Source organism: Anser anser (assembly GCF_964211835.1).
Source record: "Anser anser genome assembly, chromosome: 1".
NCBI lineage: Eukaryota > Metazoa > Chordata > Aves > Anseriformes > Anatidae > Anser > Anser anser.
The window spans coordinates 44,460,353-44,474,227 of NC_139720.1; the positions used below are offsets into that span (position 1 = coordinate 44,460,353).

Genomic DNA, 13,875 nt, shown 5'->3' on the forward strand with positions numbered 1-13,875 from the left:
ATTTGATCAGGCACCAAATGCATTTGTCATCTCTTACCACAATGAAAATATAAATGATAATGCAATAAAACTAGCAGTTTACCTAGTTTGCATTTTGCACAAACAAAATTTCACAGGGCTGCAATACTTGTTTCGATAGTGTGTAATACTCACCTATCTCAGCATTTTATGTATTCCATTTACCAGACCATTCCCCTTACCCTTATTCAGTATTGTGCAATGCTTTCTACAGAACAACAATGCAAGCATTCAAAAAATGAGTAGCCAGTCTTAGTAACCCCTATGTATTATATACCCTCTCACTTCTTTGTTGCAAAGAATAGACATTAGCTCTGCGACCCCCATCAGTAAGAAACATAAATCAAGGAACATACATGAAAAGTTGATTCAGTTTTTAGGCACTAGCAATTGTAATTCCAACTAAAACTACAAAGGAACATTTGACACAATGCTTAAAAGGATTTCTGTACTTCTATGATTTTGTTTTTCTTTAATCAAACAGTTAAAAGGGTATATAATAAACACATACATGCATACATGCACACACACACATCTCTTTACTGGCTCTTACTCTAGTAAGGTGAAACATCTACCTTCTTTCCCCAAATCCCACTGAAATATACTACTAATCAGTAAATGTATTTTACTTACAGCATGTTTCAGATTAATGAAGCCATTTATAGCTATTACTTGTGTCTGGTGTAATGACATCATCAGTTAGACTGTTTATTAAAAAAACTCTAGAGTTTTTTGGCCCAAACTGACAAATTGGAACCTACAAAACACAAGTACATGTACTTATTGAAAGCTGCTCTCAGTAACTGGGGGCTGGTTTAAGTAACACAGATACAGCCTCAGGGAAAGACAACCCACTGTAAAAAAATGAGTTTAAAAATCATCCAAAAAATTCTCAACGGGACATCATGTAGCTGAATTGGGTAGCTGTTGTAAGGGAAAAAAAAAAATCCAGTGAACCCATTCTTGAATGACCTTTAAACTGCGAACACCTTAACAATGCAGAGTTCAAATTAGTCTCAGGTAAAGGTTTCACCTTACAGATGAGAGCTAGGTGCATTTTAAACAGCACAAACATAGCCCCAGGATCAGAGACAAAAATCAAGATTCCCATTTCACATATATAATTATGCATGTTTATTTTCAGTGACAAAGCCATGAAATGCCAGGAAACATTTTCATCAATAATGCTTCAACAATATAGAATTAATAGCTGCTTATACGTTTTAAGGTGATATGTCCACTTTGTTCACATTGTTTCCCCAATAGACACTCACAAAGTTCGTTACACATTGCAAATGAAGGGAAAAAAGTTATAAATGTATTTTATTAACATTTTACCAGATAAACTTCCAATAGTCAGCAAAATGGCTTAAATTAGACTGTAGACAACCAAACAAATCAAAGCATGTCAGAAACAATGGGAAATGGATTGGACATTGGTGTTTGTTTGTTTTTTTTAAACCTAAGGTTAGCTGTAAAGGTGAAATGCACAGATGAAATTTAGACTGTTTTGCTCTGTAAGAGGATAAGGTGCACACAGAGTGAGGAACAAGAAAAGACTATTTGCCTGACTTGGTGGTACAACAAACATAACATACTCATTCTTGAACAGACTGATTTTATGTCAGCCATTTTTAACATATCCAACCCCATTCAAGTTTGCTCACTGTTATTTTATGTCACAATGTAATAAATCACTTTCATAGATTCCCTCAGTATGCCATGTATATATTTATATATTATATCTTATATATATAATTCCTGTATCTATAACTGGGATTCATAATAAAATACTTTAAAACCATTATAAAGACTTGTTATATAATTAAAAATGCCTTTCTGTAACAATAGTATGTACTGTAATACATTAAAAGTGCTTGTCATGTGTTCAGAAATGCAGTTCTGGGACCTGAGGCATTGGAATGGCCATTAGCAAAATGACTGTGACTGAATAGTGTGCTTTAAATTTCTGTGCAAACAGGAAAAAATTGAAGTTCAGAGACTACCATAAACACAGTAAGATGCCCCCTCCTACATCCCTGGGACCACCCCTTTTGGAGCAAGAAGCAGTGGAGGGCTGAAAAAGGAGAAGTAGAGCAAAACCATGCATCCACCAAGCTGCTTACTGATAGCTTTGACTATACTAACCCCTACAGTGTTCAACTACTGAAAAGCTGCATGATTCTGGAGGATAACCAGAGATGTACCAGACTAAAACCACAAAGCTAAGAAAGCTTTCCGCTTCAAAGCATCGTTCCAATGCCTTCAGATATTTGACGTTCTGCACAACTGAGCTCTTCAGTGGGCACAGGAAAAGTGCATACAGTGAAGAACATTTACCTTCTTCATCTCCCACACTGTAGATCACAGTATCTTACAGTGGGGATGAATTGCTTACATAGCAATAAGAGAAAAAAAAACTTATACTGTCAGATACTACATTAACTTCATAAAAATAAAAATAGGGCACTCCTTGAAGCAACCAACAGCAGAGATTTCCAAATTTACAAGAAAAAACAACACAGAAAACACAAGTTCACACACACACGCACTGAAGCTTCATTGTGAAAATGAGATGATAAACTAATAATATTTATTATTAAAGGTCACTGTCATTTCCCCGTTTTCAGAATCAGCTCCAACATGGAAAATGGAATTTAATCACTGATGTGGCAGCCTTTGTTGGAAAACAAAACAAAGCAAATTAAGTTGACTTGGTTAAGCCTAAGTGCATTTTTTTTGCAACTGAAATGAAAAATGAATTTTACAAGAAATCTAATTAGAAAAATTCAAGAGTGACAGATGATAAATTTACTACAATGTGTATTTGCTATATTCATTTTTAAAGTGAATTTTAAATGATGACTAACAATTCAATACTAAGATTTGAACCAATGGTGCCTTAAAAATCACAACAAACAAACTGTACTGAACCTGTTGGTTCACTAACATGCTCTACTGTGTAATGGAAATATAATGGAAAGGGAAACAAAAAGTAACAAACTTAAGTTATCATGCTGTTTGAGATTCTCTGCTGATACTGCCACTGAGGAGTCCAATTCATGGCAATTGTGATAGATTTCATGAACACAACACCCCTGTACTGTAGAAAATGGGACTGATTTAAAATTTTCTCAGAAAAGAAAAACAGGGCAAAAGGAGAGGGGGGAAGAAGGGAAAGACCACTTCCCCCATATTACTGCACACGTGGGCAAAGCTGACTTTACAGAAGCAGCCAAACACCTGCTCTGTTTGCCTATTTCAGCTTTTCTAGAGAAGAAATACATGTAGGGAAGATCCATTTAATACTTGGAGTGGGAGGAGGCAAAGGGAAGATTTTTCAGTTGCAGAAGGCTAGAAATACATTCTACTAACTAGAATTCATTCTATTAAGCTTTCCACCAATATTTAATGACTCCAACCCTTTCAAAGCAATCCTACTTCCAGCCCAAACTAGGAATGCTTTTTCTCAGTTTCAAAAAATTTTACTTTCACACGACAATAAAAACATAGCAGTACTGCAGTCAGTAGCTTTGAAGTATCAGGTTCAAACTGAAGGTAGTAAGAAGACTTTGTATATAGTTGGTGTCAGTAAAATTACAATTTAGCAAATGAGAAGCTAAAAATATTTAATTAGCATTCAACAGAATGGAATTCAAATTAGAAGCTAAACAGTAGTTCAGAAGAATCAGAGACATGCCCAGATTTGCCACAAGAGTCCTTTTTTTTTCAATTCGAATTACCTACTAGATTTGTGTTAAGGAATGAAACTATTAGCAATATGCTATTACAGTCAATTACACAGATGCAGTTAGGACCAGAGCAGGGCATGTGGTCAGTATGACCATAATAGTATGCAGCAAGAGGGAACAAAAAAAGAACGATCTCCTGGCAACATACTTTTCTTGTTTCTGCAGGATAAATGTTCAACTCTGGTATGCCAGAACAAGGAACTATCTAGACAATAGGGAATTTCTATGCCAGAGAAAATAATAGGTTTCCATCTCGGTGAAAGTTTGGAGCAAATCTTTTCAAGCAAGAAATGAAATCTGCCAGTCTAGTTGAATTATGAATTCTACGAAGCCCTAAAATTTGAAAACCTATGTTATGCTAAAATATCTTAGAATAAGTTACCGCATAATTCTCCTTTGCTGTGAGAACTGTTTGCCCTTCGTTTTTTTCAATTTTTACTTCTAGTCACTAGAAAGGATTGCTTTGCCATTTCTGTTTGATTTATTACATGCTTGATAAAATAATTCTGGGTGTGTGATTTCCTTCCTACAGTCAATGATGTCACATGCTACTGCTGCAACTAAGCAAATGTAGGACTGTGTGGCAGAAGTAATTTTTGTATTAGAATTATACCTGATCAACTTGCTTGTTCATTTATAACAGCAGCAAATAAAACTGACTGTAAACATAAAATAAATACATAAGACGTATATAGCAATCTCAAAACCTCTTAATCTTTAATGAGATCAAGCAGAAAGTTGAACACTCCACGCTGCTCTTACGCTGCAGAAAACTGATGCAGTAAGTATAACTGATCTACCCAAGGCCACAAAGATCATCATCATCAGCCAAGATAAAGATTGCTAAGGTCAGGCATCGGCTTGATGTTTGTTCAGATTATGACAAAATGCTAAATCACATTCCGTATTTGGAAGTCTTTTTCAGCAAGGAAATTCTGCAAAGAATTAAGATTTTTTCCTCGCAAATTTATTATTTCAGCTGGAATATTTCTCTAGCTTGTTCTACTACTGAGCAACATAAACACTTCCAGTTAAGTCCTTAATGTGATAAACTATGTGCGCACACATACACAAAAGTATGTATGCATGCATTTCAAAAGGATGAAGCCATTCTTATTTTATTCAGTTAATATAACGGAAAGCAGTTTTAAATGCTATACTGTTTCTTCTCCCAACCTAGAGCATGATTTGATGGCCACATTTTCATTTTTATTTATAGTAATATTTCTCAATTTGTCAGAGTCTCTAATGAAAACTCATGGCATAGAAAAGGAGAGACAAACCATGAGCCAACTCAGGTTCTCAAGTATGGCTCATTAAAAATGAACTAAGACTAGCCCTCCTGGTTTGTAAATTTTTTCATTAAAGAACCTTTTTAAAGTACAATTTCATTTCTCAGACATAATTCATCCACTTCCCTGTGAGGATTTCTGACCTGTCAAAACCTCCTATGCAAAAATGTAATGATAGGATCAATTTGTCAGAGTGACTAATGAACTAATCTAAAGTTAAAACTAAATAGAGTGCTTTGATAGCGTTTGGTGGGGAAGAACAGGACATACTTCTTGAGAAAGAGTTCTGATGGACTGTCATACTATACTCACAAAGACTATACCGCAAAGTCAGTGTGAAATGTAATGGAAGAAAGGGGAAGGTGAGAGGGAAATACAAAAAACACCTCTCATAAGCACACAGAGACAACACTTCAATTCTAATTACTGGCCAGTTAAGCAATAAACTTGTTCTCAACTCTTTTGAGAACATTTTTCTCATTTCATGCACAACTGAAGAGATATCAATTTTAGTATAAATTTGTATCAAATAGTGCTTTTGGAGACCAGAACGACTGAAATCTTAGCCAGAAATCTGAAAGAGGAAAACGAAGGCCCTGCAACAGAAATCTGTAGCTCACAGATGAAATAAATTTCAAGTGTTTAAAACAACAACAACAAAAACAGCACAATCCTCTGGCAAGTCTGGTAACAATTTGAACAAAGAGAGTGACAGTGGTCAAGCAATTCAGGTGTTTTCATGCATATGTATCTATTCGTAGCGTATCTCTGTCTGTTTCATTCAGCTTGTACATTTCTCTGTGATTTCCAGTAATCAACTATTTGATTTGTAAGATGCTACAGTAGTGCCAGCAGGCACAGAGTGGTGTAATAAATACACTCTTCACAAAATATAAAAGCCATGCACTTAGTGTAGAAAGCATAGCTCTTCAGCTAAGTGGAAATCAATATCCCCCTTTCATTTTTTTTTAAATAGCCCTGCTGAGCCACTTAAAAGTCCCAGCTGCCACAGAAAGTCATACAAACTCCAAGCCCTGCTCTGTTTTAAGTTTCTGTTCCATAGCTCCCTTCAGGAGTGCGAACAGGATACTTCTTGCTAAACTAGACCACAAGAAATTTCCTTAGTGTACCAAGTGAAAAAACAAATTTGATAATTTTTCCATTTTAGTAACTCATTCGAAATCAGTTCCATTACAGAAGCATCAAGTCATCGGTTCTTGTTTTATCACACGCTTTGTGAAGACAGGTTCATTACAACAGCCTTGAAGGGGACTGCCAGTTAGGTTCACACTGTCTATGTTCGTGGGGAGAAACAACTTGGAAGAACTGTGGTTCAACAGGATGGGGCTTTTAGACTTGAGAGCTGTATGTCCCTCAGGGACTAAAGTCACAGAACTATTGCCAGGTAGCACCCCAGATTTCTTAGGAAATAAAATTTTGCCTTGTTCTACAACCACATGCTTTATAGAAGAGGTGGAGGCACCAGACAGTGATTCTTTTATGACTTCATTTGGGATCTTGCTATATAGGTAACTGGGGGCGTTATTCTCCATTATATCTGACCAAGCCCTGTAGCGAACTTCTGCAGCTCCCCAGTAGTGTCTAATAGCAGACTCCGAGCGATGGCCCGTCACTGCCATTATTTCTCTAGGCCCCAGTCCTGCTTCACACAGTAGCTGGATGGTGGTAGTTCGGAGCGAATGATTGGTATATCGCTGGGAGAGCCTGGCTGCCACACTTATCCTGGGCATCATCGTACCTAAGTAGTTCACACCCATTGGTTCTCTTTTGTACCATACCGGCTGTTCTTGCATTTGCTCTGATGTTAGCTTTAAAGGATGCAGGTAAAAGGCAGGGGGCTCCGGAGGCAACTTAGACAAATAAAGCTCCAAGGAAAAAACAGGACAGTTTGGGTCCCCTGGCATATCATACATTTTACCCATTTTATGAGGATCTTCTCCATTTTTTCCTTTGCCAGGATACCTAAACATGGCATATCGACGCCCGTTCTTGTCCTTCTCAACAACAAAAGCATCTGGAGCCAGATCTCTTAAAATTTCCCTCCCTCGCTTGGCAAAGTGCAACTGCAAATCAAACCACACCTTGTTGACGAGTGCCAGGGGACTGTGCAATCCCAACACACCAGACTGTTTAATCTTACGCAAGTCCTCAGCAGCTATAGGAGGATGGTGGTGAGTCTCATCCTTTCCCTGCATGCGCAGCATCTTCAGCACACTCACAAATACCATGTTTGCACTAGCAAACTCTTTGTCCTTCATTAAGCAAATCTGACGATTATACGGTGGCATTTTGAGATGCCGGTTTAAGCCAGCACGCATTGACTTGTAGCTTGCCACACTGTAGGTATTTCCATCGTGATTCCTTATTGTGTAATAGAACTCTCTTAGAATATCATTGAGTTCACTTACTGGGACCAATTCAAAGCTAGGATCCTTGCCATTTTTGGCCAGCCACTGTTTTAATAGGTTAGCTGCCCAGCCAGTCTGCTTGTGGGTGTTTTTGATGCTCTTAGCATCTTCTTCCTCTTCCTCCAAGCCAAAGAGGACATCCTCGGGGAAGTTAAAATTCGTCTGTGCTGCTTCTACCGCTTCTTTATTTTCTGATGAAGTCTCTTCCTGTTTCAACTGCTTTTCGAAACAATTGATCAAAGTTGTACCATCAAATATGCCACAGGTATACGGCACACAGCGAACTACTTTTTGTTCTGAGAGCTGTGAAGTGCGGAGCAATACATAATATTTTGGATCTTACATAACAAAAAGCAGGTGGCATTAACTGGATTTTTCAAATGACATGGCATGTCAGTTTCATACCTCACTAGCCAATTAAAATGCATCTGGTCCTTCTTTATTAACCATGGCATTACACATGCTTTAACTGGTTTGACTGAAAGCAAACCTACAAACATATACTATAACAAAAAGCTGAAAACCGGAAAGCATCCTGTGTCTATCAGTTCCCTCCTCCTTGCTCACCTTCCATTGCTAAATACCACTATCACACACAATCTTTTTTTCCAAAATCTTTTCCGGGTTTCGGGCTCTACCAAAGAAGAAAAATTTCAAAATATGCATCTTATACTGAAAATTAAACCTTAAAACCATGAATCTGTCAACCATTCTGATACTTAATTTCCTACATATCAAACACTGACAATTTTTTATAGCTATAATCCACAGGTATCTTTTAAAAATGACAACCATTCCTTATTAAATGCTTTAATTAAAAGGTTCAGTATGGCATGACTTATGATCTATAATACTGGTCATCTCTGCCAGACTATTTCTGCAACAAGTGAAAAACAGAATATTTTCTTCTTGCTTTGAAATACAATTCAGATTTATCTGCACCTTGAAACACCATTAAATGTGGAAATTTTGGCTAGAAGAAATTCATTTTATTCCCCACAGTAAAATGTCCTCCAATCAACAACAGCATAAGTATGAGGTGCTTTGTGAAATATCTGTATGCAAAAAAAAAACTTAATTACAAGTAATTTTAAATAGCTTAAATTCAACCTTAAAATTTCAAAGCAAGGTCAACAAATTTTAGATGAAGAATCCAGAAGTTCCCCTTTATCATGAAGTAGTTATTCCTGAAGTTGTTTTTTTCTTTTTCTTTTTTTTTTTTTAAATGACATGGAAATGAAATATAACTCCATTTCTTAATAACTTCTGGATTAATGTGAAAATGAAAGAGCTGCAATAATTTACAAAATACTTGTATCTTTAAGTTCAAGGCCTTTAGACAAAAACTGAGCAGGGCTTTCTTTCATGTTAGCTCTGTTGTATCAGACACGGTTTTACTGTTCTCTGGAATTACTAAGTCATCTACTTACACAAACACATTGGAAAACTTCTGAAAGGATTACCAGAAGCTCATGCTCCCAGTAATACTCTGGATCAGAAGAAGAAGAAAAATACAAATGGACAGAAACTAGAAAGGATGGCACAAAAAGAAAACTAAAATAGTTTTAGTTATGAGCAATAAAGGTAAAGAGCTTATCTCCTGTGGATTGTAACTTTATAAGTTTATATAGAAACATAATCAACAACCTACCTGCGTTGTTCCCTCAGCAGTTCGCTTGTTTGCCGAAGTATCTGTTGGTGGCCTGCTTGTCTGGTTTTCTGAGGGGTCAAGAAATTGTTCATTTGCAGTATCTAATCAGTACTGAATCCTGCTATCCACTATACAAACTGGGAGGCAACATTTGAAGTTGTTTGATACTAAACATTCACTACTTGGTACATTTAATATTTTTCAGCCCTGAGTGTCAACTGCAAGTATTCAAGCTTAATTACTACTATTTTTTTCAGAGGGAATGGAAGTTACAAAAAAGCAAAATGGCACTTTTCAGCATAGAAGTAATATTCATTCCATTTCCTGAAAGTCTGACAGTATATTCCAAATATTTTGTGAACAATTCGCTTGGTTATCTGAGGACAAAACATAGTTCCAGCCTCTCTTGCCTCTGTATGTAAACAGACACGATATTAAACTGAAAAAAAAAAAATTATTCAACATTTTTATGTGAAAACTGACTAAACAATGGACGATTAAACTGCAAAATATGTAACTGAGGCAAGCTGTGCAGGGAGAGAGTATTCTTCCTAGCTCAACTAAACACACATCTATACTAGCAACTTAAGCAGAAGCTGCTTGAATATTTGAAGTAAACATTTAAATCCAAATTCTCCCTTCTCGCTCCCTTTCATTTTAACCAGAGCTGATCAGTAACAGTGTTGGCCAAAAGCAGTGTTTCAGTTCTGGTGAGAAAACCACTGGGGGACCCACCAGGGCTATGCAAACTGCAGAAAACGTGACAAATTTCTGGGCACATAGAGCCTTCTGTTGGTCACTGTCCCTGATCTGTGCCATGCAACCCTTTTTAGGTTGTATTATATATCATTATACTAGCTTTACAGATGAAAACTAAATACAAAGTGTATAGCTGTCATGTTGATGGAAGACAGATTTTGACACAGGTATTTTAGAGACGGGAAAATTAAATTATTTCTGATGTCAAGCTCTGCTTGAATTAATCCTAACATCATACTGTGCCAATTAGAAACTCTCGGCTATGATTCCAACTCACTCAGGACCACTTAGAAAATCTTGAGGACCACTTAGAAAAAGACATCAAGGTATGTAAAATCAGAGGTGCAGAGAATCACCATGGCATGGCAAAAGATGGAGGGAAAGCATTTTAAAATAGCTAATCTAAATACCATATTTGGACTTTCATTGTGCTCAGAGACTTTGTTTTAAAGACAATAAATGTACTTCTTTGGAATTAGATTAATATTCAGTTGTGTCTTTTCCCCATTGTGTTTACTTTTAAGTGTTGTAAAAATTTAGTCAATTAATATACTTTCTTTTCTGCCCTTAGGAAAGGCAACCAGATTATTTTGTGAGACTGTATTAAAAAACATAAATATCAAGCTGTTAATAACAGAATGGGAGTTTCTGATTTCATGCCAGAAATAATGTAAATCAAGTTCTAAATAAAACAAAGCTTACAGAGCCACACTGTTTACTCCTTCTAACAAGAGATGATTTTCAACAATGGCTGAAACATTTGTGACAGATGATTTTGATCTTGACAATTTCAACAGAAAGACCACTCAGAAGACACATCTCAGTAAAATACACTAACAAAATTTCCAAAGAACTAGATGTTTATGTTTCCCTTTGACAACCATTTTCCTTTCCCAGTGCCAATAGTCAAGCATAACTTACCAACTCTGGGCGCTGTAACGGTAGGTGGTTCAATAGGAGCTGTACTACTAAATGCAGAGAGGGGAATCTTCATCTGTAAGGGAGTTCGACTGCTGGTAGAATTATAAAGTCCTGAAGTACCCACTGTGGGCAAAGAAGTTCTTGTGGTCTGTACGCCAGGATGTGCAGTTGGAACAGCCTGTACTGCCAAAGTTGTCCCTATAGATCCAGCACTCGCTGGAGAGGTCCTCTGAACACTGGGACTGGGCACAGATGGGCTGTTATTTGGTTTAGTTGTGTTAGTTGATGCCAAAGACACCGTAGTTTTGGTAAGGCCACCAACTGTAGATGAGCTTTGTACAGATATAAATTCAACGCTGCCTGACTGCTGGTTAGTGACCAAAGTTCCTGTGTGGCCTTGAAGAAGCTGAGGCTGGGATGACACTGCGACAGGTACATGCAAGATTACAGGCAAAGACTGCAATGAGACAGACATTTGCTGAGTGCTGCCACTGGGTACTTGGCTTGTGCCAACAACTGCAGCTGTGTTAGCTGTGGAAAGAACTGTTGTTGTCAAGGGGCTGGAGGTCACTGGAGTCTGAGGCTTAGGCTGTCCACTGCCAGGTATTTGAGGAGCAACGAAAGTGGAAGCTGGTACTACACATACACACACACACCAAAAAAAAAAAAAAGAAAAAAAAATTAAGTATTTGAACCAAGTGGGAAGTTTCACTCCAACACAACAGATGCAAACGTTTGGAATATGATTAACTTTTTGCAAAGAAAGGCTATATATACTCTTTTTCTGTTGTACTGATGTATGCTGTGATATTCAATGGCCTAGTTAGTCAATACTGTATTTTAGTTTGAAAGAACTATATACAAATGACAAAAAATGCAAACAACTATGACATAAGGTCTGAGAAAAGCTCTGAGATTTAAATGATGAAAACATGTGAAGTATGGCACTTTAAACACTCATTACAGAAATGGTAGAACAACTGGTCCTTCAGAAAACACAAGAAAAGAAAAACCTAAATCAGCTGACTAACTTGCTTTGTACAGGTAGGACATCATATCCAAAATGTTCTACTGAAATCATGGATTAATGTGCCAAAAAGGACATTTGCTTTTATGCAACAGAATCTCAGGATTAAATCTAAAGATTGGGAGAATTACACACTACATATAGGCATTATACTCCCACTATGAGGTGGTTCTGTAGGAAAAAAAAATCAGCATTCAATATTAAGCAGTTTTCAAAACTGAAGATACAGTGTCTACATGATGGTAATTAATAGTGCTTTTGATTCTACATTCCCTACAAAATTCTAATACAGGAATTCCATTTGTCAATGCGAATCCCTTAAGAACTGAGGCTTGTGACTTCCCTTAGTTCCCCACTCAACTTTTGTAGCCAATAGTCAGAGGGGATGATAATCAGCACCCTACTACTAGCAAGTGAAAAAATGCCCTGGGAGCCATGTGTTTTACTTCTCAGCAGCGGAGAGACTGCAAGTTTTCCTGTCTTAGCCAGGCACGCACTCTGCTGAAGCATCTTATTTACCCATACGTTCTGGTTGGCCAAGTAAATGCATTTTTTGCCTTGCCTGGTAATCGCACCTATACAGCTGTAAGCACTAAAATGCCCTCCAGAGGAGGGTAACAAAGATGTTAGAAGGACTGGAAGGCATGCCTTATGAGGAGAGTCTGAAGACACCTGAGTGGTCTCGTCTGGAGAAGAGAAAGCTAAGAGGTGACCTCATTGTTCTCTACAATTTCCTGAGGAGGAGAAGTGGAGAGGGAGGTGTTGGTCTCTTCTCTCTGGTGATGGATGAGAGGATGCAAAGGAATGCCATAAATGTGTACCAGGAGAGGTTTAGACTAGATAGATGGAAAAATTTCTTTACTGTGAGGGTGGTCAAACGTTAAAACAGGCTTCCTAGAAAGGTGATTGATGCCCCATGCCTGTCAGTGTTCAAGAGCCACTTGGAAAATGCCCTCAATAATGTGCTTTAAATTTTGGTTAGCCCTGGAAAGGTCAGGCAGTTGGACTAGAAGACTTAGTCCCTTCCAACTGTTCTGTTCTATTCTATTCTATTCTATACTGGCAATGTGTTATGTATGGAGCTGAGAGTAGTGATTTTTGATGCCAGGAAAAAAAAGTCATAGGAAACAGTTTTACTCTGTTCAGTTAATTAACGGGAAGCAATAAAACTTTTAAGAAGCGTATTTATAAAGTCTGTAGGCAGTTTCTCACCTGTACTTAGAGAGGCTTGAAACGTTGCTGTTGTGCTCACTCCTACACTCCTCTTTGACTCCAGCATCTGCCTCACTGTGCCGGCATTTCTATAGAAAGAAGTTTCAGTTAGCTTTTCTCAATACACCACCATCAGATATAATGATACACAGTACAATGGTGGGGGAAAAGTATTTTACAACTGCTCTTTTCATTAATATTTTCTAAACCTATTTATTTTCCGCCCCCTATGCAATTGACTTTGGATAGTCCCCTACTAAAAAACAAAAATCCTCATAAAAACAAAACCCCACAGAATTTTTTATTTGTAAGTTTCAAATGCTTGCACTGAGTCTGCTTTCTGACAACAGAATTTTTCTTTCCTTGAAGTTAGACTTCCATTTCAATCTATTATTTCTAACTGCTAAAACAACCCCCATTTTACCTAGGAACGGATTCAATACTGTCCGTTTGTGAATTCTGTGAAAGAAAATGGAATTTTCCAGTTGAACAGCAAAATGAAGGAAAAGGGAGAACACTTTAATTAAAAAACAAAACAGGAATGATCATCCTTTACAGGAGGCATTACAAGTGTCCTATTCTAAATTTTACCATGGTCACAGCGATGTGCTTTGCTTACCGGTATGTCATATTGGTTGTGCTCACAGTGTCACTTGCTGCTTTCACTGGAGACAGAGGTGGGTTTGGTGAGTTCTACCAAAAACAAAACACAAAACAAAACCAAAAAAAAACACACAACTAAATAAGCTTGCAAACTCATGTTTTAATTGTACTTCATATTCATTCCTTTCTGTGTGAGGTACATATTTTCTGG

General features: G+C 37.3%; 1 protein-coding gene across 15 annotated transcripts in view; it reads right to left on the reverse strand.

Moving 5' to 3' along the window:
- The window catches only part of ATF7IP (activating transcription factor 7 interacting protein), a 109,123-nt gene that overhangs the window by 23,548 nt on the left and 71,700 nt on the right, over positions 1–13,875 (reverse strand). For 8 of the 15 annotated variants that reach the window (XM_083844643.1, XM_083844644.1, XM_083844645.1 and 5 more), the window contains exons 7-10: positions 13,681–13,754; positions 13,062–13,150; positions 10,823–11,458; positions 9,143–9,210 (exon numbers count right to left, since the gene is read on the reverse strand). In XM_083844643.1, coding sequence (XP_083700769.1) covers positions 9,143–9,210; positions 10,823–11,458; positions 13,062–13,150; positions 13,681–13,754 — 867 coding nt within the window. Of the gene's footprint in view, positions 1–1,128; positions 7,795–9,142; positions 9,211–10,822; positions 11,459–13,061; positions 13,151–13,680; positions 13,755–13,875 lie in introns of those variants that run through there. The other 7 variants (XM_083844649.1, XM_083844652.1, XM_083844650.1 and 4 more) reach the window with 3 other exon arrangements.